At 43.1% G+C, this 23,912-nt stretch overlaps 2 protein-coding genes across 2 annotated transcripts in view; one reads left to right on the top strand and one right to left on the bottom strand.

Annotated features, from left to right (window-relative positions):
* LOC124008723 (chromodomain-helicase-DNA-binding protein 3-like) overlaps nucleotides 1-9,975 on the top strand; it is a 54,942-nt gene extending 44,967 nt beyond the window's left edge. The window contains exon 39 of the mRNA XM_046320240.1: nucleotides 8,685-9,975. Within this exon, the coding sequence (XP_046176196.1) occupies nucleotides 8,685-8,788 (104 nt within the window). The 3' untranslated portion in view covers nucleotides 8,789-9,975. The remainder of the gene's footprint in view (nucleotides 1-8,684) is intronic.
* A 1,845-nt stretch (nucleotides 9,976-11,820) lies between these two features.
* Nucleotides 11,821-21,928, bottom strand: LOC124008724 (tumor necrosis factor ligand superfamily member 12-like). Its single transcript, XM_046320241.1, has 6 exons — nucleotides 21,093-21,928; nucleotides 19,509-19,590; nucleotides 16,169-16,225; nucleotides 15,919-15,942; nucleotides 14,902-15,032; nucleotides 11,821-14,767 (listed from the first exon to the last, which is right to left on the bottom strand). Exons 1-6 carry the CDS (start codon nucleotides 21,291-21,293, stop codon nucleotides 14,501-14,503), a joined length of 762 nt encoding a protein of 253 aa, XP_046176197.1. The 5' UTR covers nucleotides 21,294-21,928; the 3' UTR covers nucleotides 11,821-14,500.
* Between the last annotated feature and the right edge of the window lie 1,984 nt (nucleotides 21,929-23,912).

Below are 23,912 nucleotides of genomic sequence, written 5' to 3'. Positions count from 1 at the left end.
TGTCTGGCCCAAAAATAGAGGGAGAAAAAGGGGAGGAAAGAGGCCTGAAAGCTGAACCTGGAGGTGAAATGTCGGCAGAGAGGAAAAAAATGAGAGTATGTTAATGTATTCAATAGAGAATGTAGGTCTGAGCAGCTGAAAGAACAAAAAATGCAAAGAAAGGGGAGATTTGCCCTTTTTCATCCCTCCTTCCCTGTGTCAGACTAATCTACTGTCCCGTTCTGCTCCCGACGCCGGCCGCAACGTTTCCCTTCCGGAATCCTTCTTTATCCAATGGCAGAGTGAACGAGTCTGACCCCGCCCTCCTTTATTCTTCCTCAATCCCTCTCTCAGTCCTGCACACCTTGTCATCCCCCACTCCCTCTCTCTTTCTCTCTCACATACACTCACACTCCCAAACACCGCAGACCTCACACACAACATGACCGAAACCTATTAAGTCCACTTTCTCTTTCCATAGCCACCCTCCTCTGTTCAATACAAGACACTGGGATGCAAATGCAAGCCAAAGAGGGCCATCCTGGAGTCTCTCATTTCAACCAACAGAGCAGGAGAAATGAATGACTTCTAAGTATAACACACTCCTTTCCCTGAACTCTGTCACCCCTCGGCATTCCACCCCCGACCAACCATAAAGGAGCTTAGATGTAGAGACAAAAACAACTTCCTGTTTTTATATTGTCGTTGTAATGAACCAATCAGCATGAGGTGTTGAGAGGACAGTGCCCAATGGGAAGAGAGCTTGGTGTAGAGACATGTAATCTTTGTACTGTATTGACCAATCATACTTACTGTAGCACCTTTATATGAGGTCACTTTATCATGATGGATGTAAGAAGGAAACAGGGGCAATAGGGGATCTGGTATTGGGATGAGGATGTAGTGTACACTCTTAGAAAAAAGGGATCCACAAGGGTTCTTTGGCTGTCCCCAAAACAGAACCCCTTTTTGGTTTCAGGTAGAACCCTTTTGGGTTCCATGTAGAACCCTCTGCGGGAATCAAATCAAACCAAATCAAATTGTATTTGTCACATGCGCCCAATTCAACTGGTGTAGACCTTACAGGGACATGCTTACTTACAAGCCCTTAACTAACAATGCAATTTTAAGAAAAACAAGTGTTAAGTAAAAAAATAGATAAGTAAAAATAAATAAATAAAAAATAATTATAATTATAGAGCAGCAGTAAAATAACAGGCTATTGGGTTCTACATGGAACCCAAAATATATTTTACCTGGAACCAACAAGGATTCTTCAAAGGGTTCTCCTATGGGGACAGCCGAAGAACCCTTTTAGGTTCTAGATAGCACCTTTTGTTCAAACAGTGTCGTGTCATGAAGTGTGTCTGTGTGAAAAAGTTCTTATCTGGCGTTTCCTGTACCTCAAAGCACAAAGCGTGGCTCGACATGTCCACCCAAATTCCTTCATGGAGCGACATTACAAAGAGATTAGGTTGGATCTGAAGAAGAGAAAGTGATATTGTAAAGGACATGTCTGTGCACAAACACAAATACACATACAGGGCCTTCTGACAGGATCCAGACCCCTTGACTTTTTTGACATTTTGTTATGTCACAGACTTATTCTAAAATTGATTAAATTGTTTTTTTCCCCCGCATCAATCTGCACACAATAACCCATAATGACAAAGCAAAAACAGGTTATTTGAATGTTTTGAAATTGTATTTAAAAAATAATACATAAGTATTCAATCCCTTTACTCTGTACTTTGTGGAAGCCCCTTTGTCAGCGATTACAGCATCAAGTCTTCTTGGGTATGACGCTACAAGCTTCGCACATCTGTATTTGGGGAGTTTCTCCCATTCTTCTCTGCAGATCCTCTCCAGCTCTGTCAGGTTGGATGGGGAGCGTTTCCTCCAGACGTGACGCTTGGCATTCAGGCCAAAGAGTTCAATCTTGGTTACATCAGACCATTGTTTCTCATGGTCTGAGAGTCCTTTAGGTGCCTTTTGGCAAACTAAAAGCGTGCTGTAATGTGTCTTTTACTGAGGAGTGGCTTCCGTCTGACCACTCTACCATAAAGGCCTGATTGGTGGAGTGCTCCAGAGATGGCTGTCCTTCCGGGAAGGTTCTCCCATCTCCACAGAGGAACTCTAGAGCTCTGTCAGTGACCATCAGATTCTTGGTCACCTCCCTGACCATGGCCCTTCTCCCCCGATTGCTCAGTTTGACCGGGCGGCCAGCTCTAGGAAGAGTCTTGGCGGTTCCAAACTTCTTACATTTAAGAATAATGGAGGCCCCTGTGTTCTTGGGGACCTTCAATGCTGCATAATTGTTTTGGTACCCTTCCCCAGATCTGTGCCTCGACACAATCCTGTCTCGGAGCTCTACGGACAATTCCTTCGACCTCATGGCTTGGTTTTTGCTCTGATATGCACTGTCAACTGTGGGACCTTATATAGACAGGTGTGTTCCTTCCCAAATCATGTCCAATCAATTACATTTACCACAGGTGGACTCCAATCAAGTTGTATAAACTTCTCAAGGATGATCAATGCGAACAGGATGCACCTGATCTCAATTTCAAGTCTCATAGCAAAGGGTCTGAATACTTACATAAATAAGGCATTTCTGTTTTTAGTTATACATTTGCAAACATTTCTAAAAACCTGCCTTGTCATTATGGGGTATTGTGTGTAAATTGCTGAAAAAAATCGATATTTAATACATTTTAGAATAAGGCTGTAATGTAACAAAATGTGGAAAGTGAAGGGGTCTGAATAGTGAAGGGGTCTGAATAGTTTGAGAATGCACTGTATATGTGAATACACACACACACACACACACACACACACACACACACACACACACACACACACACACACACACACACACACACACACACACACACACACACACACACACACACACACACACACACACACACACACAAATCAAATCAATACATCACATATCTCTGACAGTGTAATTGTGGATATTCTTGTATGTTATCCTAAGTGAAGCTGCAAGTCTCTCCTAGACTGCTCTCGTCCTAAATGGACAACTATAAATCCCTGTGAACTCCAAAACCTCTGCTGCCTGCGCTCGTTTGTGTTGCCAGGTCTTCTCCCCCTCCTCTGTTCATGGTTTTCATTTCTCTCTGAGGTGAATGATAGATGCACCAGCGCAGTGTCTGTTTAGACAAGCAGGACAGAACACTCTCTCGCCTTCTCTCCTTTCTCTCATTTGATCTGATAGGCCAGAAACAGCCGCTTGAACAAAGGAAACACAGGTAGAACAGAATGAACAAGGGATTAGACTACACTCCCGAGGAGGGAGAGAGAGGAAAACGAGAGAGAAGGAGGGGGAGCGATAGGGGAGTGAAGTTGTGAAAGTGCTGGATTAGTGAAAAGGCTGACTTTGGAGTCAGAGACAGAGACAGAAGGAGGAGAGAGAGAAAAAGAGAAAGGGGGAGGAGAGAGGGAGAGAGATGTGTGGATGGGTTTCGAGGGAACTATATGATATGAAAGCCTTTATCTTGTACACCACAAGTGATCCATTAAATTCCCCTCACTCACATACTCATTCTCTCTCTCTCCTTCTCTACCTCCCTCTCTTTCTTCATCTCTTTTTCTTTTTTATTCTGTAAATCGTTACTTCTTTCTCTCCCTCTGTTTCCTTCTCTCTTCGACCCCCTCCCCTCCCCCTCTTTCTCTTTCTCCAACTTTCCAGCTTTATTTGTATTACTCTTATCAGATTTGAACTCACACACACAGTCACACAGCTCTAAGTTAAGTAGTCCGTCTGCCTTCCTCCCCTTGCATTGGCCTCCACTGGGCCACATGCCATACGGTGTCCCTGCACCCCCCCCTCAGTCTCTCTCCGGCTGGACGTACAGCAGCTACAGCCACAGCAGCGGTAGTTATCATTATCATCACACCCATTCCTCTCCTACAGTACACTATCAGTGCTTTGATCTAGACAGCGGGTGTTATGACAATGTATGCCTCTCCGGGGCCAGAGACCATTCCGGCCAAAGCGGACAGGCCTGAGTCTGTTTGTGATGGACCACCACCTCCAGGAGAGTTTAGCCTCCAGGAGTGAGTTTGAGGTCATCACTACCATCCGTTTAGAGCTGTGACAGTGAATCTAAAGGGAAGTGGATGTATATCTTGTTGTAGGTTCCCTGCACAAACGAATGACAACCTGTGTGTGTGTGTGTGTGTGTGTGTGTGTGTGTGTGTGTGTGTGTGTGTGTGTGTGTGTGTGTGTGTGTGTGTGTGTGTGTGTGTGTGTGTGTGTGTGTGTGTGTGTGTGTGTGTGTGTGTGTGTGTGTGTGTACGTGTGTGTACGTGTGTGTGTGTGTGTACGTGTGTGTGTGTGTGTACATGTGTGTGTGTGTGTACATGTGTGTGTGTGTGTACATGTGTGTGTGTGTACATGTGTGTGTGAGTACATGTGTGTTTGAGTACATGTGTGTGTGTTGTGGTGTCCCCGCAGTTAGCATGTTGGATGGAGGTGAAGGGCCAGTAGCAGCAGACTTTATCTACCTCAGTGTAACAGATGCTAGTCTGCTCCAAGACACACGTGTTGGCTTGAGGCTACGGATCTACTTGGCAAGGTGGAAGCTTAAACGCGGTCCTTCCTCTGGATTTGTGGTGTTCCACTACCTATTGGTGTAGTGTGTGTGTGTATGCGTGTGTTTAGCAACTGTATTTGTAAGTGTATGCCAGCCCCATATTCCTCAAACAGACCCCCATCAAATATTGACGATATAAGCTGTTTTTATGTTTGGTTTTGTTTTATTATTCTTAACATTACATATACAGTTGAAGTCGTAAGTTTACATACACTTAGGTTGGAGTCATTAAAACTCATTTTTCAACCACTCCACAAATTTCTCGTCAACAAACTATAGTTTTGGCAAGTCGGTTAGGACATCTACTGTGTGCATGACACAAGTCATTTTTTAAATAATAATAATAATAATATATGCCATTTAGCAGACGCTTTTATCCAAAGCGACTTACAGTCATGTGTGCATACATTCTACGTATGGGTGGTCCCGGGAATCGAACCCACTACCCTGGCGTTACAAGCGCCATGCTCTACCAACTGAGCTACAGATTATTTCACTTATAATTCACTGTATCACAGTTCCAGTGGGTCAGAAGTTTACATACACTAAGTTGACTGTGCCTTTAAACAGCTTGGAAAATTCCAAAAAATGACGTCATGGCTTTAGAAGGTTCTGTTAGGCTAATTGACATCGTTTGAGTCAATTGGAGGTGTACCTGTGGATGTATTTCAAGGCCTACCTTCAAACTCAGTGCCTCTTTGCTTGACATCATGGGAAAATCAAAAGAAATCAGCCAAGACCTCAGAAAAAATATTGGAATCCTCCACAAGTCTGGTTCATCCTTGGAAGCAATTTCCAAATGCCTGAAGGTACCATGTTCTTCTGTACAAGCAATAGTACACAAGTATAAACATCATGGGACCACACAGTTGTCATACCGCTCAGGAAGGAGACTCGTTCTGTCTCCTAGAGATGAATGTACTTTGGTGCCAAAAGTGTAAATCAATCCCAGAACAACAGCAAAGGACCTTGTGAAGATGCTGGAGGAAACAGGTACAAAAGTATCTACATCCACAGTAAAATGAGTCCTATATCGACATAACCTGCTCAGCAAGGAGGAAGCCACTGCTCCAAAACCGCCATAAAAAAGCCAGACTACGGTTTACAACTGCACATGGGGACAAAGATCGTACTTTTAGGAGAAATGTCCTCTGGTCTGATGAAATAAAAATAGAATTGTTTGGGCCATAATGATCATCGTTATGTTTGGAGGAAAAAGGGGAGGCTTGCATGCCGAAGAACACCATCCCAACCGTGAAGCATGGGGGTGGCAGCATCATGTTGTGGGGGTGCTTTGTTGCAGGAGGAACTGGTGCACTTCACAAAATAGATGACATCATGAGGACTGGAAATTATGTGGATATATTGAAGCAACATCTCAAGACATCAGTCAGGAAGTTAAAGCTTGGTCGCAAATGGGTCTTCCAAATGGACAATGACCGCAAGCATACGTCCAAAGTTGTGGCAAAATGGCTTGAGGACAACAAATCAAGGTATTGGAGTGGCCATCATAAAGCCCTGACCTCAATCCTATAGAATATTTGTGGGCAGAACTGAAAAAGCTTGTACGGGCAAGGAGGCCTACAAACCTGACTCAGTTACTCAGCTCTATCAGGAGGAATGGGCCAAAATTCACCCAACTTTTTGTGGGAAGCTGGTGGAAGGCTCCCCGAAACGTTTGACCAAAGTTAAACAATTTAAAGGCAATGCTACCAAATACTAATTGAGTGTATGTAAACTTCAGAACCACTGGGAATGTGATGAAAGAAATAAAAGCTGAAATAAATCATTCTCTCCACTATTATTCTGACATTTCACGTTCTTAAAACGTGTTTGGGATGATGCAAATTTTTGCAGCTTTTTGTAAAAAATCGCGCAACATTTCAAGTCCTGCTACTCATGCCAGGAATATAGTATATGCATATGATAAGTATGTGTGTATGGTAAACACTCTGAAGTCTCTAAAACTGGTCAAATCGTGTCTGTGGCTATAACAGAATGTGTTTAGGAGTAAAAATCCCAGGGAAAACTGTTCACCAAAAACACAAAAAAATATTCATCCGCCAGTCAATGTATTGTCTAAGGCGACGGAAAAAATCAAGGATTCCATTACAATGCCTACAGCTTCCACACGATGTAGCCAGTACTGGCATTTTATGGCTGCTTTATCCTTGGTTAGATGACATATAGGCACTTCCTGTCTTGGGGCTCTCCGCACGATGTTATGAAAGTGAAAACATGGAGGTTGATTTCAAGACTTGCTGCTATCGAATACAGATCGCCCGTGATCAATTTGATAGATTATTAACGTTTATTAATACCTAAAGTTGGTTTAGAAAAGTAGTTTGAAGTGATTTGTAAAAGTTTATAGGCAACTTTTGTCATTTTAAAAAGTGACGTTGCGTCTTGTAAAGCGGAATTTTCCTGGATCACACCGGTCTTCATGAAATGACATTTTGGGTATACAATGACGGATTTAATCGGGAAAAATACCCAATTGTGATGTTTATGGGACATATAGGAGTGCCAACAGAGAAGCTCGTCAAAGGTAATGAATGTTTTATATTTTATTTCTGCGTTTTGTGTTGCGCCGGCTACCGCAAAATCTTTTGTTTAGGTGACGTTCAGGTATTTTGGGGGGTGCATGCTATCAGATAATAGCTTCTCATGCTTTCGCCGAAAAGCATTTTACAAATCTGACTTGGTGGCTAGATTCACAACGAGTGTAGCTTTAATTCAGTACCTTGCATGTGTGTTTTAATGAAAGTTTGAGTTTTATTGAAAACTATAGGTGGCGCTCTGAAATTTCCGCTGATTGATGTTCCTGCACTGAGATTACATTCTGCGTCATCCCTAACAGGTTCAAATAAAGTGATCCTATCTGACCTAAAACAGGGAATTTTTACTAGGATTAAATGTCAGGAATTGTGCAAAACGGAGTTGAAATGTATTTGGCTGAGGTGTATGTAAACTTCCGACTTCAGCTGTAGTTTGATATTCTGAAAGTATATGCCAGCTCGCTCATTAAAAAGGTTGTCATACGTGCTCGGAAGCAAATGGTGTGTAATCATTCTGTTCATCAGTGTAGTACGTGCTGTCTCTCTCTCTACCTCTCTTTTTCTCCCCTCTCTCTCTCCCTCTTTTTTTTTCTCCCCCTCTCTCTCTCCCTCTCTTTTCCTCTCTTTTTCTCCCCCTCTCTCTCTCCTTCTCTTTTTCTCCCCCTCTCTCTCCCTCTCTTTTTCTCCCCCTCTCTCTCCCTCTCTTCCCCCCCTCTCTTTCCCTCTCTCTCACTCCCTCTATCTTGATTTTTTTTTCTCTTTCCCACGTTCCTGATGCTGACAGTTCTGGGTAAGGATTAAGAGAGTGATAGCGTGTGACATTGTGATGATTCTTGTGGAGGACGGGGCTTTGATTCAGCAATATTTCTGAATATACCGTATGCATGTACACTGAGTTTACAAATCATTAGGAACACCTTCCTAATATTGAGTTGCACCACTTTTGCCTCCAGAACACCCTTAATTGATCGGGGCATGGACTCTACAAGGTGTCGAAAGTGTTCCACAGGGATGCTGGACCATGTTGACTCCAATGCTTCCCACGGTTGTGTCAAGTTGGCTGGTGGACCATTCTTGATACACACGGGAAGCTGTTGCAGTTTGATTCAGAACAACCTTAACCTCTGTTAATCATGGAATGGAGAAACATTTTAAGTCGGACATCAAACACTCAAACCGGTGCGCCTGGCACCTCCTACCATGCCCCGTTCAAAGACACTTAACTCTTTTGTCTTCTCCATTCACCCATTCACCCTGAATGACACATATACACAAACCATGTCTCAATTGTCTCAAGGCTTAAAAATCATTTTTTAACCTGTCTCCTCCCCTTCATCTACACTGATTGAAGTGGATGTTAAGTCCCCCCAAAAATAAAGTGACATCAATACGGGATCATAGCTTTCACCTGTATTCACCTGGTCAGTCTGTCATGGAAAGAGCAGGTGTTCCTAATGTTTTGTACACTCAGTTTATATGCTTTGTGTGTGTGTGTGCTCATGTGTGTGTTCTCTTCCCCCTACAGTGTTGAACGGTCCTCCTGTGTCAGTGAAGAAGGAGAGGGAAGCAGAGCAGCTCCTGAGCAGGAGAGACCAGCGCCGTGGAGAGGTCATCTGTATCGACGACTGAACAATATCGCTCACTGACCACACACACACACACACACACACACGTCAACATATATATACACACATATATACTTAAACATATATACACACACACACAAACATATACACACACACCAACACATAACACACGCAGTACAGTATCCACACTCCGCAGACTGACCCTCCCTATGAATATATACACACACACATGAACATACACACACCAACACATAATACACACAGTACAGTATCCACACTCCACAGACTGACACTCCCTATGAATACACACACACACACACACACACACTTGTGGTCCATGCTGTCACGTACATACTCACCTGCTCAATCGCTTGTTATCTGCCTCAAACCAACCAATCCTCACAAGCAGCCTACTCATAGAATATCTCCCCTCCAGAACAGTATGGTTCCGTAATCTAGAACCTCCCTCTCTATCCTAGCATCGCTCACATACTACCAAACCTGATCCTTGACCTTTGATCCCCTCAGGGGTCGCTCCAGTGACATGAAACTGCATGATATAACATTGTGAAGATTTTGCTCTTGACACCATTCCTGCCATTCGTCCTGAGAAGCATGCTGTGCTAAAACTCACAAAACAATGGTGTTATCATGCAAGCTGTGCCTACAGTATTTCTTCTAGTGCTGGTTTTATCTCCGAAGCTTGCCGAAAACCATTCATCAATCGCCCCATTGGAGAATTGATTGAGTGAAGTATTACAGGACTCGGGGCTGTAAACTTGTCAGGAAACTCTCAGCCCATTTCCCTTTCATGTTGACCTGATTGTACATGTAGAAATACTGAAATGTCAGTCAGTCCAACCCAACTTAGTATTATGTTGACTGTATGAGTTATAGCTGGTATGCCAGAGGATTTTCTTACAGACCAGGGTACACAGTTTATATCTTTGGTTTTGATTGGGATGGGAGGTCCCAGTGCTTGTTCGGGATAGGCCTCACTCATAGAACTGGTCATAACCTTTCATAGGCAAGTCATACAGTGTTGACCACCCTCAACTACAGTCCTCTCCCCTTGCTCTTTGACCCCCTACGTAAAGCTTACACAGTGCCTTCTGAAAGTATTCAGACCCCCTGACCTTTTCCATATTTGTTAGGTTACAGCCTTATTCTAAAATTATTCAATAGTATTTCCCTTCATCAATCTACACACAATACCCCATGATGACAGAGCATTTTTTTTATGTTTGCTAATTTATCCAAAAAAACAACAACTGAAATATCACATTTACATAAGTTTTCAGACCCTTTACTCAGTACTTTGTTGAAGCACCTTAGGCAACGATTACACCCTCGAGTCTTCTTGGGTATGACGCTACAAGCTTGTCACGCATGTATTTGGGGAGTTTTTCATTCTTCTGTGCAGATCCTTTCAAGCTCTGTCAGGTTGGATGGTGAGCGTTGCTGCACAGGTTTTTTCAGGTCTCTCCAGAGATGTTAGATCGGGTTCAAGTCCGGGCACTGGCTGGGCCACTCAAGGACATTCAGAGACTTGTCATGAAGCCACTCCTGCGTTGTCTTGGTGCTTAGGGTCGTTGTCCTGTTGGAAGGTGAACCTTCACCCCAGTTTGTGCCTCGACACAATCCTGTCTTGGAGCTCTACAGACAATTCCTGTGACCTCATGGCTTGGTTTTTGCTCTGACATGCACTGTCAACTGTGGGACCTTATATAGACAGGTGTGAGCCTTTCCAAATCATGTCCAATCGAATGAATTTACCACAGGTGAACTCCAATCAAGTTGTAGAAATATCTCAAGGATGATCAATGGAAACACCTGAGCTCAATTTCGAGTCTCATAGCAAAGGGTCTGAATACTTATGTAAATAAAGTATTTCTGTTTGTTTTTTTTTTTTAATCATTTGCGGAAAATTCTTGTTTACTCATTCATGTCATTATGGGGAATTGTGTGTAGATTGCTGAGGAAATTGTTTTATTTAATCCATCTTAGAATAAGGCTGTAACATAACAAAATGTGGAAAAAGTCAAGGGGTCTGAATACTTTCCGAATGCACGATATCTCCCTTTCCCTTCCTCCTCCTCCTCTCAATCAATCCTTTCTTTCTTGTTCGTTTTTTAATTTTTTTTTAGTTTCTCCTTCTTTCTACGAATTCTGTGATATTCTTTGCATATTTAAACTTGGCTCATTTGTGTTCTCTTGCGTTTTTACTCTCGTTGACTTACTGCGACTATGATGATTTGTTGTTGTTGTTGACGTTGCTGTTGTCTTTGCTGTTGCTATTGGAAAAAAAGAGCTTCTACCAAATGAGAGATTGAGAAAACAATAAAATCGTACGTTTTGGTGCACAAATGCACCTCTTATATCAGACGTCTTATAGTCGGAGCATAAATTGAAAGCGAAGAGGTTGAGTGAACACAACAAACAACGAAACATTTCTTGCTTTACATTCTAGATTTGGGGCTTTGCAAATAACCTATATAATATACTACATATGTAACCCTAAATGAGTTAAGACCAAATGAAACCGTGTACTATCTTAACATCAGTTAAAGTACATTAATTCATTATTCTCTGGAAACTCAAGAGGCTGTTAGTAGAATCAAGTCAACTTTATATACTGTATCCACAAACAGCCTTAAACATAACATAGCTGAAATAAGTGTAAAGAATTTCATTCGGAATTAAGTCTGAATGAATCGGGAGATGTACACTCTTTACATGCTAGTTGAAATAGACCACTTTTAGTTAGTTCCCTGGACATATTTCAAATAATGAAAGTAGAAAATGTTCATGTATTTCCTGAAAATCCTGAATACTCCACACAGGTGTTCCAAGTGAAGAGCCTAAACTACACTTCACTGATTATGTTTCCTAGGAAGTGTTTTGCAACCCCTTAACTAAAAATGGACATGGTCCAACCAGGCACTTCCTCTCTCTTTTCTTGTTCTCTTTTCAGATTTTGTGTTTTGTTTTGAATTCCTCGATATTTCGTGTCACTGTGTACGTTGTGGTGGTGCCGACCGATAAACAATGAGTGGCATTTAAACATGTCAATAATAAAATGCATCTCTTTTTATTTCGAGTTTTGTTTGTAATAAAATCAAATTAAATGGAACAAAATGATGTGATTCGTAGATGGATGCTTGAATAGCAACACAGGAAAACACACGGGCACATCGGGCTGCTGAATCGCCTCCTCTAGCCCTCACATGAAGTCATCCCAGTCTGTCTGCACTGTGTTGTACTGACTCCAGACCTTGAGCTACAGAAGTATGAATCACAGGTGGTGACGACTCAATACACAGTAGTATGTGAGTCATGACTAAAGAACCAGAATAGTGCAGTGTTCCACACATTCTATTTAGCAATACAGTGATGTCATTGGGGGACGCTGGAGAATAACGGAGGAGTAGGAAGATTGTCTATGTTTTGTTTGTCATACTGTATCATAGATCAGTAGTAGTCCCTGGCCAGAGTTGAACGCGAACACAAGGAGATATTAAAAGGGTTTAAAAAGGGTGACCATTTTATGGGAAGTGAGTTTAGAACAACGACCAGCACTGCACACATCATTTCGCAGACACGTACACACACTATATCCCCTTGCTGGTTCTTCAACCTTGACCTACTTTTCTTTACTTCTCACAGACAGGCCTCTTTGTGCCAAATAATGCTTTTTAATTTGGCAATAAACTTTGACATTTAAAAATATAGGAATTAGGGGAGTGAAGTGTTAGGAATTTGATTCCTCAAAAGCGTTCAGCTATTTGGTTCTGGTTGGATTCAGGAAGGGCGTGTGTGTGTGTGTGTGTGTGTGTGTGTGTGTGTGTGTGTGTGTGTGTGTGTGTGTGTGTGTGTGTGTGTGTGTGTTGGGTTCTGAAAGGGAAATGTTAGATGCAAAACGGGCTAAATGTGAGGTGCAAAAGGGAAGCGGAGAAGGATTAGGAAATCAAACAGGAAATATGTTTACAACAGAATAACACACTTTCCACTTGTGATCTAATGATGACAAACTACAGCTCTTTTGAGCTGGAAACCAGAATTATTTGACTTTTGGGAAGTCAGTTTAGAACAACAACCAGCATTGCACACATAATTTCGCAAACACGTGCACACACAATATCCCCTCACTGGTTCTTCAACCTTGACCTATGGGTTTGACTCACAACTAGACCTCTTTTTACAAATAAGGTACTTTCCATCTAATGATGAGAAATTAGGACTGTTTTGAACTGAAAACTAGAATTATGTGACTTTTGCATTGTGTGTGTGTGTGTGTGTGTGTGTGTGTGTGTGTGTGTGTGTGTGTGTGTGTGTGTGTGTGTGTGTGTGTGTGTGTGTGTGTGTGTAAATTGCTGAGGAGAAGCCAATGTGGTCACCCACACACTACTTATAAACCAGAGTAGGAGTGTTAAAACATTAAACCAAACCACCTGATAGAAATACTCTTGTTTGTACTGTCTGTGTTCAATACATATTACTGCAAATGGCACCTAAGAGAGCTTGGAATGAGTACAAGTATTGTGATTACGATATACAAAATCATTTATATTTCCACCATGATATACTGCATCTCGACAGGCTGAGCCTTATATACACAACTACGCCGGGATTCAATCCAACGCGTCTCATAGCACAGCTCACTGTAATGGACTTTTGAAGGTCATTTTCTCTTGAGCCAACATGCGCAGCGATTACTGGGGATGCGATCTTCGTGAATTTTGGGGAAAATGCCTTTAAAAGACTAATTGTCGGCTGTTCAGAGTGTTGCTCTGTAACGCGTCTTGGAATGAATCCCGGCCCTAGTTCTTCGATGTGCAGTCTGAAACTGACAATCATGTAACATATTGAAATGTGATTCGACAGAACATACTGAATATTTGTATCTAAAATGATATACGATAGGCCTATAATGTTAAGAGACTCAGTTTAAAAGATTGAGATGGACAGTCATAAAGAGTCTCTAGACTGAGAGACGTTGGTGAGATCATAGGCTAGTTTTCTTGTTGTTGTATACACCCCAACTGCTGAGACAACAAGGATTACAATGGATGAGAGACTCATAGTTCAACGTATCCATCCAGCTCATTACTCAGAATCCTTCTCATTCAGTAGTCCACCGGCTTCAGAGAGGTGCATCATGGGTCAGTTCCCTGCTATGCGCGGGCGAAGTCACGGTGAACTAAGACTCAGGAGGATGAGCTTCACTCCAGAAGAGCAGCATCAACTGATCCAGACAACGTTCCATGGGGGTTTTTCTTAAAAAAGCAGGGGTAGAATCGCTAGGAGGGTCTAGAAGTGCATAAGTATCCCTTTATAATCTTCCTTATTACAGCTTCTGTCTTTGAAGAAGTATCATACAGAGCAGAGGAGGCTGGTGGGGGGGCTATAGGAGGATAGGCTCATTGTAATGGCTGCAAGGAAATAAATGGAGCGGTATCAAACATATGGAAAACCACGTTCGACTCGGTTCCATTTATTCCACTCTAGCCGTTACAATGAGCCAGTCCTCATATAGCTCCTCCCACCAGCCTCCTCTGATACAAAGTGTCTGTAGCGAACATGAGCCATAGCTATTACAATGCCCCTGATCATTGGTCCAGATTTCACAATTAAACAAATGAGGAATGTCACGTTGGTGTGTCTCATTAATACAGTTCGGAGTAGGACAAACCGCTTCCTTCAACCATTTTTCCACCCCCTCCATCCTTCCAATATTTCCATCCTCTCCGGCAACTCAGTTGACCTTGAAGAGGCTTAAGTAGTGCTTCCCCGTGGTGTGGAGGCTGAAGCCGGCGCCTGTGATGGCCTGTAGCTCTGCCCCCTTCTCTAGCCGCAGCAGGCCAGACACCTGGCAGGGTTTGAGAAAGTGGAACTGGTGGGATCCGGATGCAGGTGTAGTCCCATAGCCCTCCATGCACTGCAGCTTCTGCAGCGGCTGGCCGCTCTTCACCACCACCACTTCCAACTTCACCAGCTGAGACTGATTCTCATTGAACAACACCTGTGGGAGGGATGGAGGGAGAGAGAGGTGGAGAATAAGAAGAAGAAGTAGAAGAAAAGAGCAGACCAATCAGGGTTTGATTGAGCCTGTGTTGTTTGACAGGTGGCACAGGACTACAACTCTCAGAGGTTCACCTGACAGTAGAGGAAGTAGACTCCAGCTCTCTCCACTGTGAAGGTGCCTCTGTCTGTGTTGTACTTCACAGCTTTGCTCATATTCAACTGCTCCGAGTCCGTCCATCCTTTTATCAAGCCATCAGCTCCCACTGAAACACACACATGTTGTGGGGGAAGAAACATTGCACCCATTGACATAAATATAGCAGTATATTATTTTCTCTTTATTTATACTGTAGGTTTGTGTGTGTAGGGTCAATTTTGTACAGTTTGTATCATTGTCATGGGGGCAGTGATCTTACGAATCCAATTCCATAAACCCAGAAGACCCTTTTCTATAATAATTGTCATCCTCAAAAGGTTTTTCAGCTGCACCATCGAGAGCATCCTGATGGGTTGCATCACTGCCTGGTATGGCAACTGCTCGGCCTCTGACCGCAAGGCACTACAGAGGGTAGTGTGTACGGCCCAGTACATCACCGGGGCCATCCTGCACCTCTATACCAGGCGGTGTCAGAGGAAGGGCCTACAAATTGTTAAAGACTCCAGCCACCCTAGTCATACTGTTCTCTCTGCTAACGCAAGGCAAGCGGTACCGGAGCGCCAAGTCTAGGTCCAAGAGGCTTCCAAACAGCTTCTAACCCCAAGTCATAAGACTCCTGAAGATCTAATCAAATGGCTACCCAGACTATTTGCATTGCCCCCCTTCTATGCTGCTGCTACTCTCTGTTATTATCTATGCATAGTCACTTTAATAACTCTACCTACATGTACATATTACCTCAATTACCTCGACACCGGTGCCCCCACACATTGACTCTGTACAGGTACCCCCTATTGTTATATATAACCCAGCTATTATTATTTACTGCTGATCTTTAATTATTTGTTATTCTTGTCTGTTACAAAAAAAAGCTATTTTCTTAAAACTGCATTGCTAGTTAAGGGCTTGTAAGTAAGCATTCCACTGTAAGGTATTTGGTGCATGTGACAAATAAAATGTGATTTGATTTGATCCACGTTCATAAAGCTTACCTTTCTGAACAGACTCTTTGGTTACTAGCGGAAAGAAAGAGAGGGAAAGGAGTAATTCAGATTTTATAACTGTAATCGTATTTGGTGTCCAATCAAAACCACTTCAACAGATGCTACATTATAACACTGTGGGTGCGTTTGAAATGGCACCCTAAACCTTATAGAGTGCACTAAGTTTGACCAGGGCCCATAGGGAATAGGGTGCTATTTCGGGATGCAACCTTTGATGAGGATCTGCCAAGTCACTTACTCTCAAACTGAGAAGCCACTTTCTTTCCATTTCCACTCTTCCCTTTCCCAGTTCCCCCTTGCAGAGGGAAGGAAGAAAGAATATGAGTTAATACGACAGAAGAAAACAATTCAGAGGGATGTTGTTGTTTTTTTTTGTTCCAAGTAGAGGAGATTATATCATTGTTCACAGCTGTGGTGTGTGTCGTGGCGACCATAATGCATTAATTTGCAGTTGTTTATCCACCACCTGAATACTCAACCGGCTCTAACAGATGGAGAAGGATTTCATTTCTCCTCTCCTGCTCTGTTCTGATATCTGGCATTTTTACTTGTTCTCAGTTAAGTATAGTCTACTTTCCTCTCTGTCTGTTCTCACTACTTTCTGTGCCAGCTGGAGTAGAGCAAGGAGAGGGCAAGAGATAGACGGAGGGAGAGAGAAAGAGATCAATGGAGGGAAAGAAAGAGGCACACAGAAGGGGACGATAGAAAGAGAAGCACACAGAAGGAGAGAGAACGCAAGAGAGAGAGACAGAAGACAGCCGAGGGAGAGAGCGAGAGAGGGAAGGGGGATGGAGAGAGAGGGTGAAAGATGGAGCAAAAGAGAGAAATAGAGAGAGGTCTTTGGCTGTTCTATGACCCAAATTAACTGTAACGGTCCTGTCAGGAAAAACAGGCAAGAGCAACAGTCATGGCCACCGTTCAAATAAATACAATATATACAAATATATCTTGAAACTGGGGGATAGGTGGATAAGAGGGGGGAGAGAGAGGAAAAGAGGAAGAGCGAGGGGTAAGACAGGCCTTTTTGTTCTCTAGAGGTTTGTTTTAGCTCCAGTATCAGGCCTGCAGGGAGTGATTCCAGGCCTTAAGCCCATTTCAACTACATTAGACGATACGCAACGTGACGGTCTTATAGAGTTTTAGATCTAATTTGGTTTGATCCTAACTGCCTAGTTTTAGGATGTCTCATGTCATCGGCTGGAGTTTCCAAGATTCAACATGTCAAATCTTTAGCTAAAGTCTTGAGAATGGAAGGATCCATTTAGCCAATCAGAGAGCAGTGTGCTAATGTCCTGTGTTCAGCAAAGCAGCTAGCTAGCTAACCAAGCAGAGAGCTAGCTAGCTAGCTCTTTTGCTGCACATAGCTAGCCTAGCTTGCTGATATTTATCTGACAAGCAACAAAGTGTACCATGTTTTTGGTGCATGTATCTCATGACACTTGTTTGCTACAATACCTTAGTACAAAAAGTCTCCAATTTGTTTCATAGTTTTATCAAGTCATTGTAAAAAGGCACAGTTACTGTGGAAATGACCTCAACTGCATGTATTGTCTTCTTGATCTGAATGACCTGTATTTTAATCAGCTGTGGTACAACACAAAATTCTAAAACTTGCTATATTTATCTTGTCTAGTCTCATGTCGGCTGTTGTATCTGAACTGGACTTTACACTCACTCGTTTACTCAACACAAATACACAGAAAGTATTCACTATAGGATCAGTTATGTTAGGGGAAAAAACAGCAAACATTGAACACTGGGGTGCTTGGGAATTTAAGCCATTTATCATTTGGCCCATTTAGGGATGATATTTGATATATCATGCTTCTGAACTAAACATACAGTACCAGTCAAAGGTTTGGACACATCTACTCATTCAATTTTTTTTGCAATGTAGGAAATAGTACAAATAAAAAATAACATTAAAAAAAATATTATCCCCTTTTCATTTTATCCCATTAGTAGTTCCAGTCTTGTCTCGTTGCTGCAACTCCCATACGGACTCGGGAGAGGCAAAGGTCAAGAGCTGTAACGTCTTCCAAAACACAACCCAACCAAGCCACACTGCCCGCTTAACCCAGAAGCACCAATGTGTCAGAGGAAACACCATGGCAAACGTGTCAGCGTGCACTGCACCCGGCCCGTCACTGGAGTGTGATGGGACAAGAACATCCCTGCCAGCCAAACCCTCCCTTAACCCAGACGACGCTGGGCCAGGTGTGCGCCGGGTCTCCCGGTCGCGGCCAGCTGCGACAGAGCCTGGACTCGAGCCAAGATCTCTAGTGCCACTCAGAAGGCCACAAAAATAGTAAGAATAAAGAAAAACCCTTGAATGAGTAGGTGTGTCCAGACTTTTGACTGGTACTGTACATCAACTCTTAAAGTGTCACTCCGGTCTCCTTTTCACCGAATTCAACACCTGATTTACTTAAGAAAAGGTACATCTCAATAGGTGGTCCAGGTAAGTCATGACATAGCACAAGTGGGGGGGGGGGGGGGGGATTTCCTCTTTTGTTGTCTATTGCTCCTCTATTGTTCCTCAAGCAAGGGGGGAGGCCGATGACATCACAACTCCCCATCAGACCAACTCCTTGAATTTTCAGTTGTCTAAAAAACAGTATTTTGCTCAAATCATTATTTATTTTTTTACCTTTTAGTGTGTGTACTTTACTGCATTCACTATATTATTTTGTATTTATATTCAACAGGAAATGTTCCTAAATCACTGGAGGATGTCTTTAAGTCTTGAGTAGCACTCCTAACAAATTGTTTACTATTGGCCATCTTCAGCATTATTTCATGACACACACTATTTAGACATGACATGTGTACTACCTAGCCTATATATGACTGCTTAATCATAAACAACAATTGGCAAATAATAGCTGTTGTCAGTCCCATCAAGAGCAAAATCATTTTAAGTCCCTGAAGCGTGCAACATTGTCTCCCTCCTCTTGCCAGATGGTTTCTCCAGGTTCTCGTCAGTCCAGAGCAGACCTGTAATTTCTGCATCAGTCATCCAGCTGCCTACTGTTTCCTGTGTCGACTTTTAGCAGCGGGCAGCAAGTGACCACAGGGCCTAACCAAGGTGCCATGCAGAGCCAAGATTCCCCTGGTCTGGTCGCTGTAGTTAAATGCTGCTCCAGCTCCGCAAAAACACAGAGCAGAGCACCATCGATGAGATCTATCTCATCTGTTTGGTTATTGTTGATTATGTATTGCATGTATGATGATGGGGATGCAGAGAAAGAGGCATTGTCTGTAGTAGAGTGTACTTGAGGTGTAGTGCTATTTTGATTTTTTTTTTGTTGCTTCCATGCACAATAAGTCTCACACACACACACACACACACACACACACACACACACACACACACACACACACACACACACACACACACACACACACACACACACACACACACACACACACACACACACACACACACACACACACACATCAGCATGCAGGCACGCCAGCACACACACACACACACCAGCATGCAGGCACGCCAGCACACACACACATATCAGCATGCAGGCACGCCAGCACACACACACACACACACAGGCATGTACCATCTCTTTTCACCCTTTGCCCCACCAGCAACTCTCTCTTCTCCATGATGAGTTGGACAATGGCCTTACGCTGAGTGTTCACCTGTTGCACAGAGAGAGCGAGAGAGAGACAGGAAGAGAGCAAAAAATCAAGAAAGTGAAAGAAAGAGAGAGAGAGAATGGAACCGTCAGAGACCATTGAGTCTTCAAATTGGCTCCCGCTGCAAATTTACACAAGACAAAAGATTTGAGCAAAACCACATAAACAAACCGTCTTCCAGTATCTGGCAGTATCACGCTGTGACTCCGAGGCTTAGAATAGGTCAACCACTTCCGCCTAAACTGGTTGTGACAACTAATGGTGTTTTTAGTGCCCGCATTCCTCACATTTCTTACCTCCCTTTCTTAACTTCCCTGCTGAGACTGAGAATCAGGAAGGGGAAAAAAACACTGTGCTACAATTTGTCAAGCCAGCAAAGTGAACTCAATATACCGCTAGTGTGTCGGTGCGTGCAGCCTATGGGGTGGTTTAGATGTACTCAGGTCTGCCAGCTCATTGAGTGCTTGCAAAAAGTATCCACAGATGGCAGAGTCAGGTCACTGGTAGCCTACTGTCAGACACACCATGAGTGATATTGAGTGCATGTGTATTAAGTGCACAAGTAGACTATTCGAGGATGCACATGCATAATGTATTATTAATAAAGATGAGTTTCGAATGAATGAAAAGATCAGTCACTTGTGTTAAAAGTCCAGTGTTGGGTAAATTGTTACAATGTCATACAGTGTGCATTACAATGATGTATAGGAATAATTGCACTATGCATTTGAAAGCAATACTTTCACCTGCAGAATTCTACCACCTGTGGTAGCCTAGCCTACCTGCAATTAGTAGGCTTTACATGTTGCAAATCGCTTAACCACAGTAAGGTCTACTCTGTTTTACGCAATTCAATGCCTCAGTTCAGTGCAAAGTCAGTTGGCTATAATGCGCGCTCGAGCCAAGAAGTCAAGGGATTCCAGTAAATTGGGCTAAAATTGGAACACAACTGGCAGTAGAACGATTAAACTTGGCAGAGAAACTATAAGCAATAACTCCACGGCTTGAGCACACTTATTTGTAAGCAATAAAACTGCCTCGAGAGCAGTCCCCAGAATGCGCAGGTCACCAGCAGAGAAGTGGCCCGCTATTTGTGTACAACTTAACGCCACAAAGCTTGGGCGTAGAGGAGGGGGCAATTAAAATATGGCTTTGCATTTTCCATAGCAGAGACAAAGAAGTTGTTCAACAGTCACTTTGACTGCTTCAAATTGTTAGTATAGAAATAATAACTTGGAGGAGGCCTACAGAGTGAGAGCGTGCGTAATTTACAATGGCAAGACCAAGACGAATTGATGCACACATGCTACGTTAGCGTTGCTACAAAATCCGAATGAGTAATATACATGTATTATACACACCCGTGACAATATATCCTCCAAACACCGGCTTCTCGGGCATTATCACTTAAATAACCGATGATAGTGTGGAAAGCATGGAATGCAAATTTAATTCGTAAAATTGCAATATATAGATATATATAATGACATAGCATGGCTACTTACTTGCTCCAATCGGTCTTGCAGAGTTTTAACGGACTGGGACAGGTCCAGCGTCTGTCTCCAGGTCCACGCCGTAAATAGTGCGCTACAGGCGGCGAGCGACAGAGCCACCATGGCCATGAATACCCAGACGAAGCGAAGTTTGCGCACTGTTCTCCTCTGTAGAATTCGATGCATGGTCGTTCCACATTCCCCGGCTATCATTGCAGACTATTCGAAGTGTTCATGTTAACTTCATTCCAGCGACACATGTTTCCCTTCTTGGTGAAATCAAATCCAAATGCTCACATTTTCGACAAGGCGTGCAAGTGTTATTGCCCGCAGTAACAAATGATATCTCAACAGCCCTATTGATAAAAGTTAAAGTCATGTGAAAGATTAAACAATTACATGGGTTTCAAATCAATAGCCATTCATGTTGCTTTAATCAATGCATTTAATCAGACGAAATATCGTGGACTGTCTGGCTTGCAGGTCGAATTCAAATGCGCTATGTTGAGCAATATGCAGCCAGGGTGCAACGAAATATGTATTTTACATCCACTACGATTGCATCCTTCTATCACTTGATTCGTTGAGTCAACTTCCTTGTCTTCCCTTTGCCTTTGCAGCCTTCCTGGGGGTCATTTCTGACCTAGACCACGTATGATCTAGCACAGTTTCGCTTGAGCTTTTCTTCTCCGGGAAAGAGTTTTCAGTGCAGTGCACCCGTCGTGTGCCAGACGCTCGCACGAATGCAAAGCCTCAGCCCACAACTTGGATGCACTCTCAAAAGCCACTAAGTAACTATTAACGCATTAGTCACGCTATATTTGATTCATTGCACAAATCAAAATACCGAGCTGAATCAACTTGTTGCAGGGAGGGGAGAACTGTAGGCTATTAGAATATACCGATCGACTGAACTAATCCAAGTGTCCACAAGGTGGCTCTGTTGTATAGGGCAAGGTGCTACCCGCAGGCTCTGCGTGACCTGGGGTGTTGTCATTAGTCCAAACCGTTGCAAACAGTTGCGTGTTTGTAACGAAAACAAGAGTTTCTATTGGACTAATTCAGGTAGGTCCCTCCCAGTTTCGTTCCGTTTGATTATGTTTCGTTTCTAACCCCTGGATCGCACTCTTACAGCCTTCAATGAGTGTTTGTGTGTATCATGGCCCAAAATAGATTGTCTATCAATGGGACTATATATTTAGGTGTAGAGTGGAAGTACCATATACCACAGGATTTAATGTGAGCAGCCCATTATACCAGTAGATAGGTGTACATAGTTGTGGCTATTCTGTCAAAATAGCCTATTCTACAGAATAACTCTATGTCATTATGTATTTGATGACAAGGAATATACACTACATGACCAAAAGTAGTTGGACACCTGCTCGTTGAACATCTCATTGGCATTGATAGGAGTTGGTCCCCACTTTGCTGTTATAACAGCTTATACTCTTCTGGGAAGGCTTTCCACTAGATGTTGGAACATTGCTGCGGGGACTTGCTTCCATTCAGCCACAAGAACATTACATTTACATTTACATTTAAGTCATTTAGCAGACGCTCTTATCCAGAGCGACTTACAAATTGGTGCATTCACCTTATGACATCCAGTGGGACAGTCACTTAACAATAGTGCATCTAAAACTTAGGGGGGGTGGGGTGAGAGGGATTACTTAACCTATCCTAGGTATTCCTTAAACATTAGTGAGGGCACGGATGTTGCGCGATTAGGCCTGGCTCACAGTCTGCGTTCCAATTTATCCCAAAGGTGTTTGATGGGGTTGAGGTCTGGGTTCTGTGCAGGACAGTCAAGTTCTTCCACACCGATCTTGACAAACCATTTCTGAATTAACCTTGCTTTGTGCATGGGTGCATTGTCATGCTGAAACACAATAGAGTCCTCCCCAAACTGTCGCTACAAAGTTGTAAGCACAGAATCGTCTAGAATGTAATTGTATGCTGTAGCGTTAAGATTTCCAATCACTGGAACTAATGGACCTAGCCTGAACCATGAAAAACAGCCCCAGACCATTATTCCTCCTCCACCAAACTTTACAGTTGGCACTATGCATTAGGGCAGGTATCATTCTCCTGGCATCCGCCAAACCGAGATTCATCCATCAGACTGCTAGATGGTGAAGCGTGATTCATAATTCCAGAGAATGCGTTTCCACTGCTCCAGAGTCCAATGGTGGCGAGCTTTACACCTCTCCACCCGACGCTTGGAATTGCTCATGGTGATTTTAGGCTTATGTGCAGCTGCTTGGCCATGGAAACTGATTAAGTGAAGCTCCCGACGAACAGTTCTGGTGCTTACGTTGCGTCCAGAGACAGTTTGGAACATGGTAGTCAGTGTTGCATCCGAAGACAGACGATTTGTACGTGCTACGTGCTTCAGCACTCAATGGTCCCATTCTGTGAGCTTGTGTGGCTTACCACTTTGCTGCTGAGCCGTTGTTGCTCCTAGACGTTTGCCCTTCACCCTAACAGCATGTACAGTTGTCCGGGGCAGCTCTAGCAGAGCAGAACTGACTTGTTGGAATAGTGGGATCGGATCCTATGATGATGCCACGTTGAAAGTCAGTAAGGCCATTCTAATGCCAGTGTTTGTCTATGGAGATTGCATGGCGGTGTGCTCAATTTTATACACCTGTCAGCAACGGATGTGGCTGAAATAACATAATCCACTCATTTGAAGGGGAGTCCACATACCTTCGGATATATATATAGGGTATTTATCAATAGCTGGATTTGGGCCATGGGAATATATAGAATGATAAAACCATTTTACAATAAAGTTATTTATGTCCCCCAGTGAGGAGTGGGTCAATA

This window comes from Oncorhynchus gorbuscha, linkage group LG21 (genome assembly GCF_021184085.1).
Source record: "Oncorhynchus gorbuscha isolate QuinsamMale2020 ecotype Even-year linkage group LG21, OgorEven_v1.0, whole genome shotgun sequence".
Taxonomy (NCBI): Eukaryota; Metazoa; Chordata; class Actinopteri; order Salmoniformes; family Salmonidae; genus Oncorhynchus; species Oncorhynchus gorbuscha.
This window is presented reverse-complemented; position numbering and strand designations above follow the sequence as displayed.